This window comes from Stegostoma tigrinum, chromosome 1 (genome assembly GCF_030684315.1).
Source record: "Stegostoma tigrinum isolate sSteTig4 chromosome 1, sSteTig4.hap1, whole genome shotgun sequence".
NCBI lineage: Eukaryota > Metazoa > Chordata > Chondrichthyes > Orectolobiformes > Stegostomatidae > Stegostoma > Stegostoma tigrinum.
Genome location: NC_081354.1, coordinates 129,737,698 through 129,761,970, shown reverse-complemented (window position 1 = coordinate 129,761,970; position 24,273 = coordinate 129,737,698). Strand labels below are relative to the sequence as shown.

Below are 24,273 nucleotides of genomic sequence, written 5' to 3'. Positions count from 1 at the left end.
GCATTGCATCATGCTTGGGTGATGTTTTTTGCTCTCTTGTGAGTGTGGCTGATGAGTCTGGCATTTTATGCATTCCCTGATGGCTTGAGCATACATGTCAAGCCCAGGGCTTGTGTAATCAACAATTTTAGGTACAGTCCAGGGTTGTTTTTTGTTCTGGCAAAATGTTGAATGAGGTGAATTAAACATGCTTCTATCTGCTGAGGCTTTAGATGGGGTTGGGTAGAGGTGTACATGGATATGGAAAGTTCTCTTAATCCCTAATTAGTTCTCTATTCAGTTACTGGTACCCACTTCCTAATCAGATGACTATCTGTCTGTCTTTCAGTCTTGTGTCCTGCCTGGGAACAATTACCTGATCTCTCATACTTTGCTGATTGTAGTACCTTGCTGTATTCAAATGATCAGTTTGCTTGCATAACAACTTTGATTGCATTTCAAAAATGTTGAGTAATTTGTTGGTTGTAGATGCAATCAGCTGAGTTTAAATTAAGGGCCCCATTCAGTTGCAATTTAATTCTTGTAGGCTTTCTCTCATTATTTGTGTTTCTTCATCTGCCATGACCAAAAAATTGTATCAGCTACCAAAAATTTACATTGTATCCTTTCATTTCAGCCAACTTCTCATAGCTCAATATCAGTGGGCATGTGTGAAATCATTTTGTCTTGTTTAGTCTGTATTCCTTTTCTAAGTCAAGTGAGCTTGCCAGTGATAATGGGAACTGCAGATGCTGGAGAATCCAAGATAACAAAATGTGTAGCTGGATGAACACAGCAGGCCAAGCAGCATCTTAGGAGTACAGTGATTTCGGTTTACTGTTATGACCGGAAAGCCTCCAAAGCAGCAGTGAGAACATCTTAGGGTGGCACAGTGGTTAGCAGTGCTGCCTCACAGTGTCAGGATCCTAGGTTCAATGCCAGCCTCGGGCAACTGTCTGTGTGAGTTTGCACATTCTCCTCATGTCTGTGTGGGTTTCCTCTGGGAACTCCAGTTTCCTCCCACAGTCCAAAGATGTGCAGGCTAGGTGGATTGGCCATGCTAAATTGCCCATAGTGTTCAGAGATGTGCAGATCAGGTGGGTTTAAGCGGGATGGCTCTGCGTGGGATGCTCTGAGAGTTGGTGTGGACTTGTTGGGCCGAAAGGGATTCTTCTATGATTCTATGTGTGATGCTCCAATAGCCTGCAACTTGCAAACTCTAGTACTGACGCCATTGGTAATATATCACCAGTAGCTGGTTTCAGTAACCCAGAATTCAGATTCAATAATTTTATTAGGAGCTGAACATCCATATAACAAAGTTCAAATGTAACGTACCTCGGATTCAAGCCATCATTTCTCTGAAAAGGCTGTTTAGAGATGCATTTAATCTCCTCTGGTGAGAGTCAGCAAAATATCCTACGATTTTTCTGGCATATCCAAGCTGTTAGGGATTCTATGTGATGCTGTTGATGAAGAGCCTGCCATCCGATTTTACATTGAAAGAATTCACCCTGGACCAGTGAGCTTTAGTGACTGCAGCCCTGGGCAAGAGTCACAAATGTGAGAAGGCACCCTGCAGGGACAGATTTTCAGCTGCAAGCTTTATGACTTTGGTTAAAAAATAGGGAAAACTTGGCCCAATAACATTTAATATTAAATTTGTGTAAGGAAAGGTAAATTAAAAGAAAATAGAAGTGTCTTTACAACCAGTATGTTTTATACTGTCTTGTTGCCTAATATTGCTAGAGAGCCATATACACTGACGTCGCCTTGTAATGGTGACTTGCAAGATGCTGGTTAATAATTCCTTTATGATGAGGACATAATGCTACAACAGTGCACACATTATGTTCCTCCAACTGATCTATTTGCAGAGCATTTTCGTTCTGCTGTGAAAGAGTCAAACCCACATGTATTCTATTATGTGTTTAAACAATTCAGTTTCACAATACTTGATCTCCTACCTCCTGCTAATGAACACAATTCTTTTCTCAGAGATAATGGGAACTGCAGATGCTGGAGATTCCAAGATGATAAAATGTGAGGCTGGATGAACACAGCAGGCCAAGCAGCATCTCAGGAGCACAAAAGCTGACGTTTCGGGCCTAGACCCTTCATCAGACAGCCCAGTTCATCCCCTCCCCCCACTGCACCACACAACCAGCCCAGCTCTTCCCCCCCACCCACTGCATCCCAAAACCAGTCCAACCTGTCTCTGCCTCCCTAACCGGTTCTTCCTCTCACCCATCCCTTCCTCCCACCCCCAGCCGCACCCCCAGCTACCTACTAACCTCATCCCACCTCCTTGACCTGTCCGTCTTCCCTGGACTGACCTATCCCCTCCCTACCTCCCCACCTACACCCTCTCCACCTATCTTCTTTGCTCTCCATCTTCGGTCCGCCTCCCCCTCTCTCCCTATTTATTCCAGTTCCCTCCCCCCATCCCCCTCTCTGATGAAGGGTCTAGGCCCGAAACGTCAGCTTTTGTGCTCCTGAGATGCTGCTTGGCCTGCTGTGTTCATCCAGCCTCACATTTTATCACAATTCTTTTCTCTCTGTGTTAAATATGCAATATTGCACAGTTTTAAGACTTGTTCCTTGTATAGCAATCCTCCTCTTTTGTAAACTTGAAGATATCAATTTGTATACATTGCACAAAATGGGCACTACTAAATTTATTTGAGTAGAAAAGCAAGTCAGGCAGTATGTAAAAGAGGCTGCCAGTTCACAATAATCCACTTTGCACTATGCTCAAGACAAATTTACACCCCACTGATCTTTTATTGCAATCTGCGCATTCTGCACGGGTGAACATGTACAGAATGATTTGAGAATCGAGGGCTTCACAATCAAGACCTAACTAGTCTATATCCTACATCAAATACACATCTGCACACATATATTAGGGTTTTGTGGATAGGACCAATGGCTACAAGAAAATTCTACTTGAAAATAAAAACACCAGAAATTATCAGCTGGGCAGACAGCACATGAGGAAAGAGAAAACAGGACTAAAGTCTCACCTCTGTGACTTTCTGTCATAATGATTTTGATGAAAGCTTACAAACCTGAAATATTAACTCTATCTTTCGCTCCACAGATGTAACCTGACCTGCTGAGTATTTTCCAGACTTGTTTTTATTTCAGGTCTCCATCATCTACAGTACTTTTATTTTGGACCTAGAATTTTTTTTAAGCCCTTAATCCGGACAACCCTGGTCATATCATTTGTGTAGCCCAATGGGTGGGTTTGCCATTGTGGGGATTTTAAACAAATGGTCGACCATTTTTTTGGAACTGCATACATACCCAATCCTTCTCACAGAGGATTTATGTGTAAAGCAGGCGGTGGGTGGGGGCGTCCTTCAAAAAGCTGGACGTGAGCCATGCCTACTTGCAATTGCAGTTAGATGAGGATTCCCAGAAGTATGCTACAATTAATACCCATAAGGGTTTGTACTGATGCACAAGACTGTCATATGGGGTATCATCAGTCTGTGCAATTCTTCAACGGACGATGGAGAACATTTTACAAATCCTACCCCAGGTCCCTATTTATCTAGATGGTGGGCTAATAATAGAAAAGACCATTTAGAACCATTAATTATTGCCATTGTTGAAATTAGTTAAATATTTGGAGAGATTATAACGCAGTTAGCCAAGTGGAGCTCATAGAATGAGTTCCCTGTTTAGGACTGTTAACCTGGTTCAGTCAAGGAACACTTGCTGACAGATAAGAACAAGAGCATCAGACATCCTGTTCACTGTGAGAGCTGGATCAATGTCCAGCTCCATGTGTTATTGAAGGGTGACTTGGTGACAAGATCTTGGCCTCTGTGGAGTTAATTAGATATTGACTTGTTTTCATTCATTTTCACCAGATTAGGTATTCTCAGGATCTGTTGTTTTCACACAGAACAATGATTAACAAACTGCAGCAACTTTGCACTTGACTTGATAACATTCTGCTATTTGGCAGACATTGTAAGTGACTAGCACCATGAAAATAGTTTCTGTAGGAAAGGTCTCAATAAAAACTCTGAAGTTGGATAAAGGTGAACTAATTTACAAATCTATTCTTGCATCCCTTCTTTCTGTTTAGAGAAGAGATTCACTTCTGCTGAGCTCCTCCCTGATGATTGCCTGCAAATGTGCCATAAGACTTTCTTCTTTAGGTACTGCTGATGTCATTAATTCAGCTTGTTGCAGAATAAGTTAGCACAGCTCGCCCTCTGGTCCCGTTAGTGAGGGTCATTGCCCATTATTTATGTTCTTTTCAAATATCAAATTAAACTCGAAGTTCCCTGTTCAGGGAATACAGTCAACGGATTGCAACCTGTCAGTCTGGAACACAGCCAGCTGATCCTTCAAATCTTTGTGCACTTGTTCCTGTTAGATTGCTCAAGCCTTTTAACTCTGTGCAACTTGTAATAAACAAGTGGGAAGCCATCCGGAGAAAAGCTATTCTGGCCACAATCGTACAGCTTGAGATTCTATGTTCTATGTTCTATTTACTTGGTGCTGTTTAACTCACTACTTCCCATTCGGAAATCACAGTTCTGACATTGCTTCATTTTTCTATCGATAGCCTCAACAACAGCAGTCTTACAGTTTTCAGAAAGTGTTCTGCCTTGTGTTACATCTGCCAAAGGAAATGTTTACACTCTTGGGGAAGTGAGCCTGTTCAGGTACACTTCTCTCTAAATAATGTGTAACATAAAAGATTGGGCATTCATTGAAATAGCTCTGATATTCACATCTTCATGCAAAAGACAATCAAAACAGCTTTTTCAGGAAAATTGCTGATACCGGGAAGCAGAATACGTTTTGATTTGATTTATTCTTGTCACACGTGCCCAGTTACAGAGAAAAGTTTTGTTTTGCGTGCAGTACAGGCAGATCATACCATACGAAGTGCATTAGGGTAATAGAACACAGCGAGGAAAACAATGTTATGGCTGCAGAGAAGGTGCACAAAGAGTGAGATCAACAACTGCTATCACCTTTACAAATTGACTCTGGACCATTTATGTGGAAATCCTGTCGTAAATTCAATTTTATTTGTCACTCTTGAATAATAAAATTCAGAATTTTTTACTGTGCCTCATTCTTTGCTGGATCTACTTCCTACTGAGATTCCTACAAAATAAAATTTCAGCAGTATACACATTTCCTACTTAAAAGATTCTGGTTTGTGGTGCAGAACAGCCAATGAATTACGGTAATTGGAAGATGCTGAATGCCTTTTGTCGTGACATTGCAGAATCTCTTAATCCTCAGTGTTCACCACTTTGTACTTTACTTCACCTACATTACAGAGCAACAGTATATTTCCTATGATTTGCTGTCCATTTATTCTGCTGTACAATGTGGCAGTTACAATATTTTTATCACCAAGTATGACATGTAGTGTGAATGCAGTGTGGCCAGCAAAAAGATATACAGGGCGGAATTCTCCTGTCCCTGGGAGTGGCAAAAGTGGTGAGGAAGATTGATAATGTTTTGAATTTGCCAAGGAGATAAACACACCCTCTCCTTCCCCATCTGCAGTACTGGGAGCAAAAGCCCAAGTGCAACATTTTCAACTCACCAGCAAATATGCCCTTAACGATAATGGTCAATTAAGGGCCTTAACTTGTCACTTCCTCCATGGGTGAGAAAGTTGGCTGGTTTCTCAACTGGGGAAAAAGTGGCAACTTGTCCAATTGGAAGGGGCAAGCTGGGGGCAAATGGAGGCACATGGATGAGGGGCATGGAAGAGGGAGGAGTATGAAAGCCATTCGCCTGCGGCAGCACTGACTTTTCTCTCAGCATGAACCTGATCCCATAAGAAGAAAGAAAATCTACCTCATCATGCTGCTTCATGTGAGGAGTATGGTTAACCTGCAAACTTCAGGTCCCAGTCCCAGGTTGCCAGTGTTGGGCCCTGTGATAGGGTGACTTGTACACTTTATGGCTCTCAATGAGTTAATCTGTGGGTGATTGCGTCAGGTACCATGCTGATGGGGATGGCATGTTAGTCACTGCCCAAAAATATGAGATAACTGGGACCAATACAACCTGAAAGTCTGGATTGCAATCCCGGCTTTTAGATTATGTTCAAAGATGCACTTTAACACCGTTGATAACGCAGGGCGCAAAACACTTGTTGATTCATCGTTGAGCTGTTTGATCCTATTCATTATCAATTGTTTAAAGGTAGAAATTAGCAATGCTGCAAAACAAAACATGGTTAGGATATGTATGTGTTTCATGACGTCAAGCAGTTTATGGATTTATTTACCAAAACCTTCACGACATTCATCTGTAAAGGGACAGAGAATCATTCTAATTTAATCAAATACATATCACAACAGTAAGCTGCTTTCTATTCAGATTGCTGAAACTAAATATAGCTTTTGTTCTGTATGCTATTTGTCTCTGAGTAGATTAAAAGATGGACATTGCTTCTCTTTGATACAATGCATTATGAAAGGATGGTATTATTGAAGTCCAAATTTTGCACTTCCTCGGTTCCACAATGTTTCTTCTGTAATTTTCACCAGTGCGAAACCAAATTTGTTCTTTGAACCACAGTCAATACGTTTATGAATTGGAAAGTCCCAGGGGCTTAATTTTGCTGAAGCCCCTGTCAGGTGACACTGAACTGGAGAGTGTGTTGATTTCAGCCTTTTGCCAGTGAGCACTCAAAATGCTCTAATAAAATAGAATTAAAATTCCCTACTGCTGGAAGTTAACGATTTCAAAATCATTCTCAGCTAATTAAAAGTCTATCATTTTCTGAATGCAGAAACTAATCTGCATGGAAATAATGTGAAATAATTTGGTGTAAGTTGTCTTCTTGTCCTTTTCTAGACAATACCTATGTGTCCAATTCAGAGAATGACGACGATGTGCTAGTCACTAGAGACCCCATTCCAGTCATTTTCCAAAGAATAGCAACAGGTAAGAGCTTGAAATTTATTTTGTATCATGTTACCAAAGTTCAGAACTGTTCTATTTGGGGTGGAAAAAAGGGGAGAAAATAGATGCGATTAAGGACAAGTTTGATTAACGTATGAAGGATAAAGGAATAGAAGATTTTACCTGATAGGATTAGATGAAGATCAGTGGGAGGGGACTGTTATGAAGCATATGCATTATCATGGGCCAGTTGATTAAATGTCCTGTTTCAGTTCTTATTTCTACGAAATATATGAAATAAGAAAACTAATAACAGTAGGGGATTGTCTCTGAAATTTAATTCTGAGGAAATCAGAAATATGTTCTTTTATTAACATGTTTAAAAGTAACTCCCATTAAATCGTGCCATTAGTAAAGAAAAATTCTACAAATTACAACCATTAAGCCACCTCATCAGATATTTGCCTAATTTAGATTTTAAGGAGTGCTTTGAAGGAGGAAGTGGTAGGTCGGAAAAGTTTAAAGAAGGAATTCCAGATTTTACAATCATGGCAGCTAAAGACGATGCTGACAATTTCACAACAATTTGCAGTGCAGAAATACACCCTTCCTCCAATAGCTTATTCCTGCCAATTATGGCATACTAGTGATGTTGTAGTTGATTATAGGTGTAATAAATGATTTGAACATGTCATTGAAACACATTGAGTGAACCTTCCCCATCTCTAGTGTGATATGGACAATGTTGAGAAGGCTGAGAAAATACAGTGAGAACAAGTCAGTCTCAAAATCAAATAACATTCTTTACAATTTTCTTTCCTTAAGCCTAAGATAGCAGCATCAGAATAATGCTGTTGAGTGGTGGTGGCTTTATTTCCGTGTTTTTTCATCCTTTTGATTGTCTAACTCACCTAATTTATACACTACTTTCAAGTATCTACTCCTCCTAGAAACTAGATGGTGCAAATTCCCAATACGGAAATCAGAGTGAGCACTGGTGGCTACAACTAACCAATTCCTTGTGCCAGTAATGCAGTACTGCTACAGGCAGTCAAAGTGTTGTTCAGCACTAAGTCCAGGAGTTAGTCTGTTCACTGAGGTAATAAAGTGGAACAAGAAAGTGATAAGGAATGATAAAAAAAGTGCCTTTTCAATACAAATTAGATTTTGTTGCACCATTTTACCACAGTAACAAATAGCAATGCTTTTAGGGAGTTAGATTATGTGTCGATCTATCATGATGAGTACAGTTGCTATACTGGTGTAACAAAGTGTGAAGCTAGAAGAACACAGAAGGCCAAGCAGCATCTTAGGAGCACAAAAGTTGACGTTTCGAGCCTAGACCCTTCATCAGGTCTAGGCTCAAAATGTCAGCTTTTGTGCTCCTAAGATGCTGCTTGGCCTGCTGTGTTCACTCAGCTCCACACTTTGTTATACTGGATTCTCCAGCATCTGCAGTTCCCATTACCTCCGCTATATTGGTGTAGGTGGCTGCCTGTTGTGCATGTTTGAAATTAGCATGAGGCACTTTGCAAATGTAAGGTTCAGAAACCTTACATTAAATCAACAGGTGATAAGGGGAGCAGGTTTCAGGCCCAGCATGTACCAGCTCTCCAAGCATCATATTTTCGGGGCTATCTCCTGCCTTCTCCCCATAATCCTGCACACTGATACAATTTAAATTATCACCTTGAAAGGCTGAGTTGAACTTGCATCTGTCAGACTTTCACACAATAGTATTCTAGACCCTCATTACTTTGTGTGAAAATTTCTTTCGTCACCTCACATTTTCTTGTTTATTCAAAACAGTTTGAAGCCTTCCCCTCCATTTCTCAATCATTTTATGAGCGCTAACATTTTGATTATTTCCACTAAATTGCCTCTTGTAGGAAAACTCAGAGTCATGCAGTGTAGAAAAGGCCCTTTGGCCTATTGAGTGTACACCGGGAATAACCACTATTACAGGCAAACCAATACCGATTTCAAATTTTTTTTCAAGGTTGTAAAGTTTCCAGACTCCACTACCTTGCCAGGCAGTGCATTCCACAGTGAAAAAGTATTTTTTCTTAAGTTCTCTCTGAATCTCCCGCCGCTTACCTTAAAACTCTGCCCCCCCATGTTTCACCCCTCAACCCAAGGGGAACAGCTGCTCTCTATTCAACCTATCTATACTCCTCATAATCTTATACACCTCAACCATGTCTCCTCTCAATCTTCTCCGCTCTAAAGAAAATAGTTCAAGGCTATCTTATCTCTCCTTATAGCTCAATTACACCATCTTAGGCACCATCCTGATGAATTTACTCTATACCCACCTCTAGTGCTATCATGTTCTTCCTGTAGTGAGATGGCCAGAACCAACAGTCTGTACAACTCCAACATTACCTCCTTTCTCTGGTACTCTATGCAGTGGCTCAGTGGTTAGCACTGCTACTTCACAGCACCAAGGACCTACGTTCAATTCCAGCCTCAGGCAGTTGTGTGGAGTTTGTACATTGTCCCCGTGTCCGTGTGGGTTTCCTCCCACGTCAAAAAATGCGCAGGTTAGATTCATTGGCCATGCTAAATTGACCGTAATGTCTAGGGATGTGTAGGTTCGGTGTATTAGCCATGGGAGTTACAGGGACAGGGTAGGGAAGTGAGTTGGTGTGGACTTGTTAGGCCAAATGGCCTGTTTCCACACACTTGGGATTCTGTGATGGCATGACTGATGAAAATAAGTGTCCCATGTGCTTTCCTAACTATCCTATTCATGTGCTCTGCCAACTTTAGGGGTCTGTAAATAATTACCCCAAGATCCCTCTTCTTTTGAGCTATCCAGTGTCCTGTCTTTCAATTAAATGCTCCCTCTTCTTGTTTCTTCTTGCAAAGCACATCACCTCACACTTACCAGGGTTAAATACCACCTGCCATTGCTCTGCCCATTTAACTAACCCACCTATATTTTCGTGTAACCTATATACATCTTCTTGTCTAAGAACTGCACTTCTCCAATCTTTCCTAAGAACGGAAATGTCGCAATCCTAGAGCCATTCTGATAGACCTCTTCTGCAGTCTCTTCAAATCATTCTCATCCTTCCTATAGCATGACACACAGATCTGTGCACAACATACAGCTGAGCTCTAACAAATGCTGTACACAAGTTCTTATGCTTGTGTGCTATGCCGCTATGAATAAACTCCAGAATTCTATAAGCTTCAGCAATAACTCACTCTACCCCTCCTTCCACCTTCAGTGACTTCTATAAATCCAGGCCTCTCTGCTGCTCCTACGCACCCTTTCAATAAGTATACTTTGTTTTTGCCTGTCTCTGTATCTTCTTTTCTCTGTGTACCACCTCAGGCTTGTCAACACTAACTTTATCTGTCACTAATCTGAACTTCAGCAACTTGCTCATGTTCTTTTGAAGCCCAGTTTAAAATTCTCCTGCATTTTGTGCCATCCATGAACTTTAGGAAGATTCTCTACACACCAAGATCTAGATCATTTACATATATCAGGAAGAGCAAGGATCCCAGTACTGACCATGGGCTTGGCTTTCGCTGCTCTCCTTCAAGAATCCATCACCTTCACCAATATCCAGAATGGAAAATCAGCTAGTGAGCGGGACCTCTGGGGACTCCTGTTGTCTCACCTGTTTTCTTGGACTGCCTGGCAGTCACCCATTCCTTACAGCCCCTTGATTATTTCCTGCAAAGCTGTGGTGTGACCATCTCTCTGAATGCGCTGCCTTCCAATTTCATTTAGAATCCACTCAGAATTATTTAGCCTGCACTGCATCTTAAACCTAACAAAAAATGTCCCTGTGAGATTAGATGAAGTAAAAGTAGTTTTCCCATCTGCATGAAACCCTGGGGTTATCCTAATGAGGCTCAATCCTTATTTTTTTACGTATGCCTCAAGCCTCATGCGTTGTGCATTGTCAACGTCATGAAAATAGGTGATCGTTAAATAGTATGCTGCATCTGAGATTGGTAATATGGGAATAGAATTCAGCAAAAATATTGTTTTTATTTTCAAAAGTTGGATTTTTTTGTTTTAATTCCATTTTTCAAACTGATCAAGACTACACTTGATCACAACTCCCTGACTTTTACTGCAGTCACGGAGAAGGATAGGAGCAGACTGTGTGGGGAAATATTTAATTGGGGGAGGAGGAATTACAATGCTAATATGCAAGAACTGAGCTGAGATCAGCTGTTTTCAGGGAAATGCACGACAGAAATGTAGATGTTGTTTAGGGAACAGTTGCTACAGGTACTGGATAGTTTTGTCCCACTGAGGCAAGGAAAGGATGGTAAGGTGAAGGAACCTTGGATGACAAGACATGTTAAACACCTAGTCAAGAAGAAGAAGGAAGTTTACTTAAAGTTGAGGAAGCAAGAATCGGACAGGGCTCTAGAGGTCTTACAAAGGTAGCCAGAAATGAACTGAAAAATGGACATATGAGAGCTAGAAGGGAGTATAAGATAACCTTGGCAAGTGTGATCAAAGAAAACCCCAAGGTTTTTTATACTTATGTGAGGAACAAGAGGATGGCCAAAGTGAGGGTAGGGCCAGCCAGGATTAGCGGAAATAATTTGTGCATGGAATCAGAGGAGGGAGGGGAGGTCCTTAATGAATACTTTGCTTCAGTATTCACCAGTGAGAAGGACCTTGACATTTGTGAGGACAGCATGAAACAGGCTGATATGCTTGAACAGGTTGTTGTTAGGAAGGAGGATGTGCTAGAAATCTTGAAAAACACAAGGATAGGTAAGTCACCTGGGCCAGGTGGGATATATTCAAGGTTCCTATTGGGGAGTGAGGGAAGAGATTTGTGCCCCTTTGGCAATGATCTTTGCATCCTCACTGTCCACTGGAGTAGTGCCAGAAATTTGGAGGGTGGCAAATATCATTCTCGGGTTCAGAAAGCGAATAGGGATAATCCTGGGAATTACAGATCAGTCAGTCTTACTTCTGTGATGAGGAAATTATTGGAGAGGATTCTGAGAGATAGTATTTATGATTATTTGGAAAAGCACAGTTTGATTAGAAACAGTGAGCATGGCTTTGTGAGGGACAGGTCAAGCCTCACAAGTCTTACTGAATTCTTTGAGAATGTGACAAAACACATCGATGAAGATAGAGCAGTAGATGTGGTGCAAATGGATTTTAGCAAGGCATTGGTAGGCTCATTCAGAAAGTAAGGAGGCATGGGATTCAGGGAAATTTGGCTGTCTGGATACAAAACTGCTTGTTCAAGAGAAGACAAAGGGTGGTCATAGATGGAAAGTATTCATCCCGGAGTTCAGTGACAGTAGTGTGCTGCAGGGATCTGTTCTGGGATCTCTGCTCTTTGTGATCTTTATAAATGATTTGGATGAGGAAGTGGAAGGGTGGGTTAGTAAGTTTGCTGATGACACAAAGACTAGTCGAGTTGTAGACAGTGGAGGGCTGTTGTAGGTTGCAATGGGACATTGACAGGATACAGAGCTGGGCAAAGAAGAGGCAGGTGGAATTCAACCTGGAAAAGTGTGAAGTGATTCATTTTGGAAGGTCGAATTTGAATGCAGAATACATGGTTACTAGTAGGATTCTCGGCAGTGTGGAGGAACAGAGGGATCTTGGTGTCCACGTCCATAGATCCCTCAAAGTTGCGATGCAAGTCGATAACGTTGTAAAGAAGGTGTATGTTTTTTGGCTTTCATTGGCAGGGGATTGAGTTTAAGAGCGGTGAGGTTATGGTGCAGCTCTATAAAACTCTGGTTAGACAACAGTTGGAATATTGTCAGAGATAATGGGAACTGCAGATGCTGGAGAATCCAAGATAATAAAATGTGAGGCTGGATGAACACAGCAGGCCAAGCAGCATCTCAGGAGCACAAAAGCTGACGTTTCGGGCCTAGACCCTTTTGTTCAGTTCTGGTCACCTCATTGTAGGAAAGATGTGGAAGCTTTAGAGAAAATTTACCAGGATGCTGCCTGGACTGGAGGGCAGGTCTTATGAGGAAAGGTTGAGGGAGATAAGACTTTTCTCATTGGAACGAAGAAGGATGAGAGGTGACTTGATAGAGGTATACAAGATGACGAGAGGCACAGACAGAGTGGATAGCCAGGGACTTTTCCTCAGAGCAGAAATGACAATTATTTGGGGGCATAATTTTAAGGTGTTTGGGGGAAGGTATAGGGGAGATGTCAGATGTAGGTTCTACACACAGAGAGTGGTGGGTGTGTACAATGCGCTGCCGGCAGTGGTAGTGGAATCAGATACTTTAGAGACTTTTAAGTGACTCTTGGATAGACTCAGGGAGGATAGTAAAATGTAGGGAATGCATGGTAGATTGAGAGAGATAAGGGAACTGCAGACGCTGGAGATTCCGAGATAACAAAGTGTGGTGCTGGATGAACACAGCAGGTCAAGCAGCATCTTAGGAGCACAAAAGCTGACGTTTCGGGCCTAGATCCTTCATCAGAGAGGTTAGGTTGATCTTAGTCGGATAAAAGGTCGGCACAACATTGTGGGCCGAAAGAACTGTCCTGTGCTGTACTAGAAAAAAATCATATCTTTTTAGGTAATAATGCATTAATATTTCTGTTGTTGTTGACAAAAGGCAAAAACAGTGGTGCTTTTTTCATTGGAGATAGCATTACCATTGGGTTGGTATAGAGTCATGCCTCCACAGGCAGAGCTGCCCCAGCCTTACACAGAACTGTTGCCAACTGTGGGATAATGAGGACAAAGAATTTCTGTCTAAGCAGCTCAAGGCACCTGCTTGCTCATGCAAACATGAGGACGGGAACAGCAATAAATAACCAAAACTGAAAATTCAGCACCATTGTTGGCTTAACAGCAAGCTGTTCAAAATAACTTTCAGTACAAATAGGCTACCTACACAGATGCAGTGTTAAGAGCATAGGGTTAATAAGTATCCTGCTGTGTTCAAAGGCCACTTGAACATTTTCACATATTCATGACTTGGACGGTTTCCATTGAACTGTTTCTCTTCAGTGTTTATTGCCAGTTGTCAATAACAATTGATGAGACCACAGATTAGAAATGCAATACTTCTGCCATCTGATTAATAGCTGGATTTCACATCCTCCACAGGTGAAAAATTTCATCACCACTTTTATCTTATCTTTTCAGGTTAAAAAACAAACTTTGTGAATCCCGCTTAAGTACAGAACAAAGAATGATACAGCTCAGGAGCAGGCACTTTGGCCCACTGAGCCTGTGGCAATTCCTAATCATTATTTATACCCACTACCTATTCCCATACATGGTTTCTATTCCTCTGGTTCATGTATCTATCAAGATAAGCCTTAAACCTTGCTAATTTACCTGCTTCCACCAGCTCCACTGGCAGTGCGTTCCAGGTACTCACCACCCTCTGTGTGAAAAACTTTCCCTGCCCTTCTCCCCTAAACTTTGCCCCCCTCACCTTGAATCTGTGCCATCTGGGAGTTGACCTTTCCACCCTGGGAAAAAACTTCTGACTATGCACCTTATCTATGTCTCTCATAATTTTGTAGACCTGTCAGGTCGCCCCTCAGTTTCCATCTTTCCAGTGAAAACAATCCGGGTGTATCAAACCTCCCTTCATAACTAAATCTCTCCAGACCAGGTAATATCCTGGCAAACTTTCTCTATTCCCTGTACAAGGCATCCATAGCCATCTGGTAGTGTGGGACTAGTACCAGTATGGCCTGTAATTGCCTGGATTATCTGGGTTTCCCTTCTTAAACAAAGGAGCAACATTACTCATTCACCAGTCCTCTAGAACCTCACCTCAGGCCAAAGAGGATGCAAAGATATCTGTTAAAACCCCAGCCATTTCCTCCCATGCATCCCACCGAACTCTGGGATAGACCCCATCTGGACCTGAGGACTTGCCTACCTTTATGCATTTCAAGATACCCGACACTTCCTCATTTATAGTGTTGACCTGCCCAAGAGTATTCGCACACCTTTCTCTAACCTCAACATTCCTTTCTTTGGTGAATGTCGATATAAAGTACTCTGGTTCTACACATAGCCTCCCTCCTTTATCCTTAAATGGGCCCCTTCTTTCCCTAGCTACCATCTTGTTTCTAAGAAATGTGTAAAATGCCTTGGATTCTCCCTAATTCTGCTGACCAAGGACATTTCTTGGCCCCTTTAAGGTCTCCTAAATCCATGTTTGAGTGCTTTCCTATTTTCTCCAAATTCTTCAAGGAATTTGCCCGTTCTTAGTTGCCTAGAACTTCGCTATGCTTCCTTTTATTTTGACTAAGCTGATAATTTCCCCTGTCATCCAAGATTCCTGAATCCTGCCATACCTATTCTTCATTTTCACAGAAATATGCCTGTCCTGCACTTTAATCAACTATTCTTTAAAAGACTCCTACATGTCAGATATGGATTTAGTCTCAAACAGCTGCTCCCAATCCACATTCTCCAATTCTTGCCTAATTCAGTTATAGTGTGTCTTCCCCCCGCAAATTAACATCTTTATCTGAGGTCCATTGTTGTCCTTAGCCATAAGTATCTGAAACTTATGAAATTATGGTCAGTATAACCAAAATGCTCCTCTACTGATCATCTGGCTAGACTCATTTCCCAATGCCAGGTCCAGTATAACCCCCATCCTTGATGGACAATCCACATGCTGTTTTAGAAACCCCTTCTGGAGGCACCAGACAAATTGTATTCCATCGACAACCTTGGCACGAAAGGACTCCCTGTCAATATTGTGGAACTTAAAAATTACCCACCACAATAACCCTGTTATTTTCACATTTTTCTCGAATCTGACTATGTATCTCTTCGTCTATCTGCCACTGGCAGCTGGGAGATCTGTGGTACAATCCCAGCATTGTGATCGAACCCTTCCTACTCCTTGAGCTCTACCCATAATGCCTCACTGCAAGATCCCTGCGTGGTGTCCTCCTTCAACATAGCTGCATAGCTATGATATGCTCCCTAACCAATAATGCACCTCCCCCCGACACCACTGCCCCCCTCTCGATCTGCATTTTTGCTACCAAGATAGACAGTTTGTACAGACTTTGCTGACCTGTCTTGGTAGGAAATGTTCTATCGGTCTCAAATTTCGCTGCCAGAAGTGAGGATAGGGGGAATGAATGTAGGATAAAGTTGAGCGTATTGTACCCAGAAGAAACTGGAGGTAGAAAGGCCTGAGTTCAGCAGCAGGCTATTTAAAAGGCTCACCTTGGTTCTCTGGGATTTGCCTCCATTGATTGGTTTTATTGTCGACCATCCCCCTCACCAACTTTCCACTGCCAGTTCATGCCTCCCCATAAACTGTGAAACTCTGCTGCACGCACAGATATATCCTTCTTTAGGTAAAGGAACCAGAATTGCACAGAGTACCTCAGGTGCCATCTAAACAAGATTCTATATAATTGAAATGAGACATTTTTCCTGTTCTATTCATGTCATCTCGCAGGAAAGGCTGACATATTATATACTTTCTGAACTGCTGCATCTTGACTGTCAGTGACTTAATAACAAAGAGTCTTGGCTCTGTTTTGATATCAGCATTTTTCAGTCTCTCACTGTCTTATAAACCTCAATTCTTTCTACCAAAGTGGGTAACCTCACACCGGATCCATGTTATCTTCTATCTGCCACATTTTGTTTCCATACACAGGCCATTCAATTTCCCTTGAAACTTCTGCATTTTGCTGGCAACTTCCATTCCTGACTACGTTTTGCATCATCCACAAACTTTGAGATGTTACTTTAAGTCCCCACCTTCAAATCAGTGGCATGGATCATGACCCTTGTGGTACCCTGCAGGTCACAGCCTGCCAACCTGAGAATGACCCATTTATTCTTATTTTTTGTCTTCTTTCCAGTAATCAGTGTCAATCCAATACAATATATTACTTTGTATCTCATGTATTCTAATTGTGATACCAACTTTAAAATACTTTTGGAAGTCCACTGATTTCCCCCACTCTATCTTAACACCCCTGCGAATGGCATCTTCAAAAAAAATTGTCTTTAAATATTTTCCCTTTAATAAGCTCGTGTGGTCTTTGTCTAAACAGATCATTATTTTTAAAGTGTCCAGTTATCACATGCCTTGTAACAGATTTCAGTATTTTCAGCACTACTGACATGAAGTGAACACATCTCTAGTTCCCTGCTTTCTTTTTCTCTTCTTTCTTAAATAGTGGGATTTAGTTGTATTGACTATTTTTAAGGCTGAATTAAATAGATTCTTAATTTACATGGGAATCTAATGAATAGAAGATAAAAAAAGGGGGGGAGGCCGCAATTTGATTGGCCATGATCCTGTCAAATAGTGGAGGAAGCTTAAGAGGTCGAATGGCCTACTCCTGTTCTGAATAAGTACACCATACATTCAAATGAGCTGTCAACGCTTCATAAGCTTGTGCAAATAAAGTTGGAGACAGTGACAAAAGAGATCACTTATTGTTGCGTCATAAAACTGTCGATAATCTTTGTATCTCTGTCAATAAACTCGCTCAAGTAATCCTTTCATGAAAGTCTGAACGTCAAGCTAAGCCATGGTTCAATGGTTATTTGCACACTATAAAAAGATACCAGCTGCTTCTCGCTTTTATATTTGATACATTAAAGGTTCAGTTAATGGAAACTTTCTTAGATGGAACAACAACACAGTTTTTAAAAATTGAGTGACTTTTTAAGCAGTTCCACACATGCTTTCGTTATTGTTGATTTTGCTTAGTGTATGTTTTAGTTGAGTAGGCAGGGAAATACTATAAGTTAGTGTAAGAAGCCATTAGGGATGGGTGAAGAGATATAGGTTGTCATGGGATACGTGGAGAGGGCATGGGCAAGAATGTTTAGTCCTTACCTTTCAAAGCTTCCTGAATCCAGAATCCAAACTCCTTTGAGACCTATGAACTACAAGTCAAAGAAAGGCTTTTCAAACTCTCTGAAAATTGTGTGGGACTAGGAAAGGTCTATCCCTGCAGTGGAGCAGGCAAGATTGGGAATGAAGTCTTCAGTTTTGCTATTCACTGTTACCCTGCATTAGAGAAAATTGGGTACGCTGGGGATGAGAGTGGGAATATCAGATTTGGGTTGCAACATCGTTCTTAAAATTCACACCTCCCCCACTCACCTTTATTCTAACTCAATCAGTGGTATGAAAATCCAGAAATTAATATCTTCTTCAAGGAGAACAGTCCCTGTCTCTCTGAGCCATTCATATTGTTAGTTTCGGGAATGGAGAACTTCATTGGCAAGAAACTTTTCTGCATTTCTTAGAATGTCTTCTTAAGGTGTGCTGTCTATTCGAGAATGAATCAGCAATTTATAGGGGTTTTTCAGGATGTTTTGTACTTTATTTCCCTGTTTATGAAGTCAAGAAACTTGTATATTTAGTTAAATGCTTCCTCAACCTTTGCTTTTACCTTCAATGATTTCTGCACCTAAATCTACAGGTTCCAAAAGTTATTCCACGGCCCCAGCTCCTGCACTCCTTTTAAAATGATATGCTTTGTTTTATAGAGCCTACCTCAATCCTCCTATCAAAATGAATTACTTATATTTATAGTAAATAATAATTTCATTACAATCATTTGTAAATATGGATGACACTTAACAATTTTGGGAAAGGCACAAAATTCTAAATCAAATTTTGGAGGTTTAACAAACATTCTTTAAATAGAAAGTATTGACACAAAAATAAATACCAAAAGCCTACATATATGTTCAGGCAACAGTACCCATTTTGAATGTATGCTTATGCTGGAGGGATGTATACATGTAGGAAATACTGTACAGAAAAGGAATAAGATCCACCTCATTTACAGTCTATCATCCTAGTCATCACATAATGAAGTGGTTGACTGATCATCAGATTGCATCTCTGCTAATTAGCTATTTCTTGATGAGATGGGGAGTGAAAGGTTATAGGCACAGATTGGAATGTGAGGTAATCAGATCTTCTATGATTTTATTGAATGACAGAGCAAGCCTAATTTGTAGTTCATCTATAAGACAGATGTAGACATTATATGCAAACAAACTCAACAGTGAAGAACCTTGAGATTCACTGTGATACCAATGTTTTCACTCATTAGGCAATGTGAACATTGTCAATCATATAAATTTATGAAGGCATGTGTATGATTCCATTTTACTATTTGTTCTGGAATCTGAACAAAATGAGACTTATACAAAAGTTAAGTGATCTTTAAGATTTCCTTTAATGTATTGAAGTAAATCCTCAATAACAGAGATGGGCTGAGAGGTGGCAGATGGAGTTCAACCTGGATAAATGCGAGGTGATGCATTTTGGAAGGTCGAATTTGAAAGCTGAGTACAGGATTAAGGATAGGATTCTTGGCAGCGTGGAGGAACAGAGGGATCTTGGTGTGCAGATACATAGATCCCTTAAAATGGCCACCCAAGTGGACAGGGTTGTTAAGAAAGCATATGGTGTTTTGGCTTTCATTAACAGGGGGATTGAGTTTAAGAGTCGTGAGATCTTGTTGCAGCTCTATAAAACTTTGGTTAGACCGCACTTGGAATACTGCGTCCAGTTCTGGGCGCCCTATTATAGGAAAGATGTGGATGCTTTGGAGAGGGTTCAGAGGAGGTTTACCAGGATGCTGCCTGGACTGGAGGGCTTATCTTATGAAGAGAGGTTGACTGAGCTCGGTCTCTTTTCATTGGAGAAAAGGAGGAGGAGAGGGGACCTAATTGAGGTATACAAGATAATGAGAGGCATAGATAGAGTCGATAGCCAGAGACTATTTCCCAGGGCAGAAATGGCTAGCACGAGGGGTCATAGTTTTAAGCTGGTTGGTGGAAAGTATAGAGGGGATGTCAGAGGCAGGTTCTTTACGCAGAGAGTTGTGAGAGCATGGAATGCGTTGCCAGCAGCAGTTGTGGAAGCAAGGTCATTGGGGTCATTTAAGAGACTGCTGGACATGCATATGGTCACAGAAATTTGAGGGTGCATCCATGAGGATCAATGGTCGGCACAACATTGTGGGCTGAAGGGCCTGTTCTGTGCTGTACTGTTCTATGTTCTATGTTCTATGTTCTAACATTTGGAATTGGAGGATGTGAGTATGCACCGATGATACAAAACTGTCCTACCAGTACACAGTAATCTTCAGCCAGAAGCACCGAGTGAGTAAGTCTTCTCAGCTGCCTCCAGTGGTCCCCAGCATCATAGATGCCACTCTTCAGGCAATTCAATTTACTCCACTTGATATAAAGAAAAGGTTAGAGACTCTGGATATTACAAAGGCTGTGGACACTGACAACATTCCAGCAATAGTACTGAAGACTTGTGCTCCAGAACTTCCCACTGCCCTAGCCAAACTGTTCTAGTACAGCTACAACACTGGTATCTACCTGACATTGTGGAAAATTGCCCAAGTATGTCCTGTACACAAAGCGCAGAACAAATCCAACCTGCCCAATTACAGCCCCATCAATCCACTCTTCATCAGTAAACTGATATAAAGTGGCATCAACAGTGCTACCAAACAGCACCTGCTCAGCAATAACCTTCTCAGTGATGCCCAGGTTGGGTACCACGAGGGCCACTCAGCTCCTGACCTCATTGTAGCCTTGGTTCAAACATGGACAGAAGAGCTGAATTCCAGAGGTGAGGTGGGAGTGACAGCCCTTGACATTAAGCCTTGTGACTCAGCGTGGCATCAACAAGCCTGAGAAAAACTGGAACCAATGGAAATCGGGAGGTACGGTCTCCCTTGCTTGGAGTCATATCTGGCACAAAGGAGGAAAGTTGAGGTTGCTGGAGGTCAGTCACCTCAGCTCCAAGATGTCAGTAGTCTGTGACTTGCAATTGTTTTGCCATCATTGAATACCCCACTGTCAACTTTCTGGTGATTACCATTAACCAGAAACTCAACTGGACATGGTAGGTGAATACAATGGCTACAAGAGCAGGTCGGAAGCTAGAAATGCTATAGTGAATAACTCAACTCCTGACTCCCCAAAGCCTGTCTACCATCTACAAGGCACTAGTCAGGGACATGAAGGAATATCAAAAAACAAAGAACAAAGAAAATCACAGCACAGGAACAGGCTATTAGGTGCGCCAATCCAGATCCTCTACCTAAACCTGTCGCCTATTTTCCAAGGATCTATATCCCTCTGCTCCCTGCCCATTCATCTTTCTGTCTAGATACATCTTCAATGATGCAATCATACCCGCCTCTGTCACCTCCACTGGCAACGTGTTCCAGGCACCAACTCTGCGTAAACAACTTTCCACGCATATCTCCCTTAAACTTTTCCCCTTTCACCTTGAAATTGTGACCTCTAGTAATTGAGTTCCATACTCTGGGGAAAAAGCTTCTTGCTATCCAGTTGTCTATACATCTCATGATTTTGTAGACCTCAGTCAGGTCCCTCCTCAACCTCTGTCTTTCTAATGTAAATAATCCTAATCTACTCAACCTCTCTTCATAGCTAGTGCCCTCCATACCAGGCAACATCCTGGTAAACCTCCTCTGCACCCCCTCTAAAGCAACCACGTCATTTTAGTAATGTGGCGACCAGAACTGTACACAGTACTCCAAATGTGGTCGAATCAAAGTCCTATTCAACTGTAACATGACCTGCCAACTCTTGTACTCAATACCCCGTCTGATGAATGAAAGCATGCCATATGCCTTCTTGACCACTCTATCGACCTGCATTGCCACCTTCAGGGTACAATGGGCCTGAACACCCAGATCTCTCTGTGCATCAATTTTCCCCAGGGCTATTCCATTTATCATATAGTTCGCTGTTGAATTTGATCTTCCAAAATGCATCACCTCACATTTGCTTGGATTGAACTCCATCTGCCATTTCTTTACCCACCTCTCCAATCTATCTATATTCTGCTGCATCCTCTGACAGCCTCGTTCACTATCTGCTACTCCACCAATCTTAGTGTCATCCGCAAACTTGCTAATCAGGTCATGAATACCTTCTTTCAGATTATTTATGTACATCACAACAACAGTGGTCTCAACATGGATCCCTGTGGAACACCACAGGTCACAGTTCTCCAGTTTGAGAAACCCCCTACCACTACAACTCTCTGTCTCCTGTTGCCCAGCCAGTTCTCTATCCATCTAGCTAGTACGCCCTGGATCCCATGCAACTTCACTTTCTCCATCAGCTTACCATGGGGACCCTTATCAAACACCTTACTGAAGTCCATGTTTATGACATCTCCAGCCATTCCCTCATCTATCAACTTTGTCACTTCCACAAAGAATTCTATTAAGTTGGTAAGCCATGACCTTCCCTGCACAAAACCATGCTGCTTATCATGATTAAGCTCATTTTCTTCCAAACGTAAATAGATCCTATCCCTCTATCTTCCCCATCACTGATGTCAGGCTCACCGGTCTATAATTACCTGGATTATCCTTGCTATCCTTCTTAAACAAGGGGACAACAATAGCAATTTTCCAGTCCTCCGGGACCTCACCCTTGCTCAAGAATGCTGCAAAGATATCGTTTAAGACCCCAGCTATTTCCTTTCTCACTTCCCTCAGTAGCCTGGGACAGATCCCATCCCGACCTGGGAACTTGTCCACCCTAACCCCTTTTAGAATACCCAACACTTCCCCCCCCCGCCTTATGCCGACTTGACCCAGAGTAATCAAACATCTATCCCTAACCTCAACATCCATCATGTCCCTCTCCTCGGTGAATACTGACGCAAATTACTCAATAAAAATCTCACTCATTTTCTCTGACTCCTCGCATAACTTCCCTCCTTTGTCCTTGAGTGGGACAAGTATCCCCATTTGCCCAGATGGCTGCAGTTCCAGCATCGCTCATGAAACTTGATACCAGTCAGGTCAAAACAGCCTGCTTGAGTGGCACCATGTGTTCAAGAATCCACTCCCTCCACCACTGACACTCAGTAACAGCAGTGCCTCCTGTCGATAAAATGCACTGCAGAAATTCACTGGAGATCCTCAGGACGCATGTTCCAAACCCATGACATTTCCACACAGAAGGACAGAGCAGCAGATACGTGGGAATACCACTACCTTCAAGTTCCCCTTCAAGCCACTCACCATCCTGACTTGGAAATATATCACCATTCTTTCACTGCCCCAGGTCAAATGAATTCCCTCCCTAAGGACATTGTGGGTCAATCTACAACAGGTGGACTGCAGCGTTTCAAGAACACAGCTCACCACCACCTCCTCAAGGATAAGTAGGGATGGGCAATAAATGCTGGCCAGCCAGTGATGCTCAGTTGCCAAGAGTGAATATTTAAAAACAAATTACTTAATGGCTGGTGTAATGCCCTGATTTCTGACCTCTGGCAGGTGACCTTCGCAATTGCTGTCAAACACTGAAGACATTTTCTTCATTTCCCTGAAGTAAATTTTTATTTTCACAGTGAAGTTGTAAATTTATAGTTGCAAATTTCCCATGTGTAATACGCCCTGCTGGACTTTGCTTTTCCAATGAAAAGAATGATTGATTGTGCTGGGGTGTGGCTGGCAACCAGCGCACCAATGTACTTCCTGGAACTGCAAGTTAAAATATGCCTTTTGAGTCTAAGAGTGATGGAAAGGAAAAAAGAGAAAATGGAAGGACCTGCATGCATTTAACTGTTTGTAATGTAAGTCTGCAAAAGTAGACTTCACAGCCAATGGTATTAATTGAGAGCAATAAACTAAAACTATTCCTAACCAATGTTATCTGCAAAAGAATCTGACCACAGCAATATAATAAAATGTGAGGCTGGATGAACACAGCAGGCCAAGCAGCATCTCAGGAGCACAAAAGCTGACGTTTCGGGCCTAGACCCTTGGATGAAGGGTCTAGGCCCGAAACGTCAGCTTTTGTGCTCCTGAGATGCTGCTTGGCCTGCTGTGTTCATCTAGCCTCACATTTTATTATCTTGGATTCTCCAGCATCTGCAGTTCCCATTATCTCTGACCACAGCAATGGTGCCTTTGACAAGGGAGATGCTTCAAAGTTTGAAAGATGTAGTTCCTCCTTATTATGGTTTCACCTTCGAAAACATTGTTTTTGTTGTAGATCTCAACAGGGAGTTTGTGCCTCCGGATGTATGTTTATCATCTTTATTACAGTAATTGTTAGCTTTATACTAATAGAATGCATGGAGACATCTCACAACTTCTCATGTGAAATCTTAAAGGGTGAGACTTTCATGTGTTAAACATCCTTTGTTTATTATTGTAATTTATCAAATTTGTTGATAACTACATCTGCATAACCAAATCAGTTGGACAAGATAAGGTACTGAATAATAAATGTCCGTTATAGTTATGGAAACAGGCACAATGGACAAGTTTTACTTTTCAATCTTCAGACTTTCTGCAGTTGAAACAGTATAGTAATTTATACTTTAGTGTTTTTTATGGTTCTATGAAGT

General features: G+C 41.7%; 1 protein-coding gene across 2 annotated transcripts in view; it reads left to right on the top strand.

Annotated features, from left to right (window-relative positions):
* parp8 (poly (ADP-ribose) polymerase family, member 8) overlaps positions 1-24,273 on the top strand; it is a 371,536-nt gene that overhangs the window by 126,648 nt on the left and 220,615 nt on the right. For both annotated transcript variants that reach the window (XM_048531692.2, XM_048531677.2), the window contains exon 4: positions 6,838-6,927. In XM_048531692.2, coding sequence (XP_048387649.1) covers positions 6,838-6,927 — 90 coding nt within the window. The remainder of the gene's footprint in view (positions 1-6,837; positions 6,928-24,273) is intronic.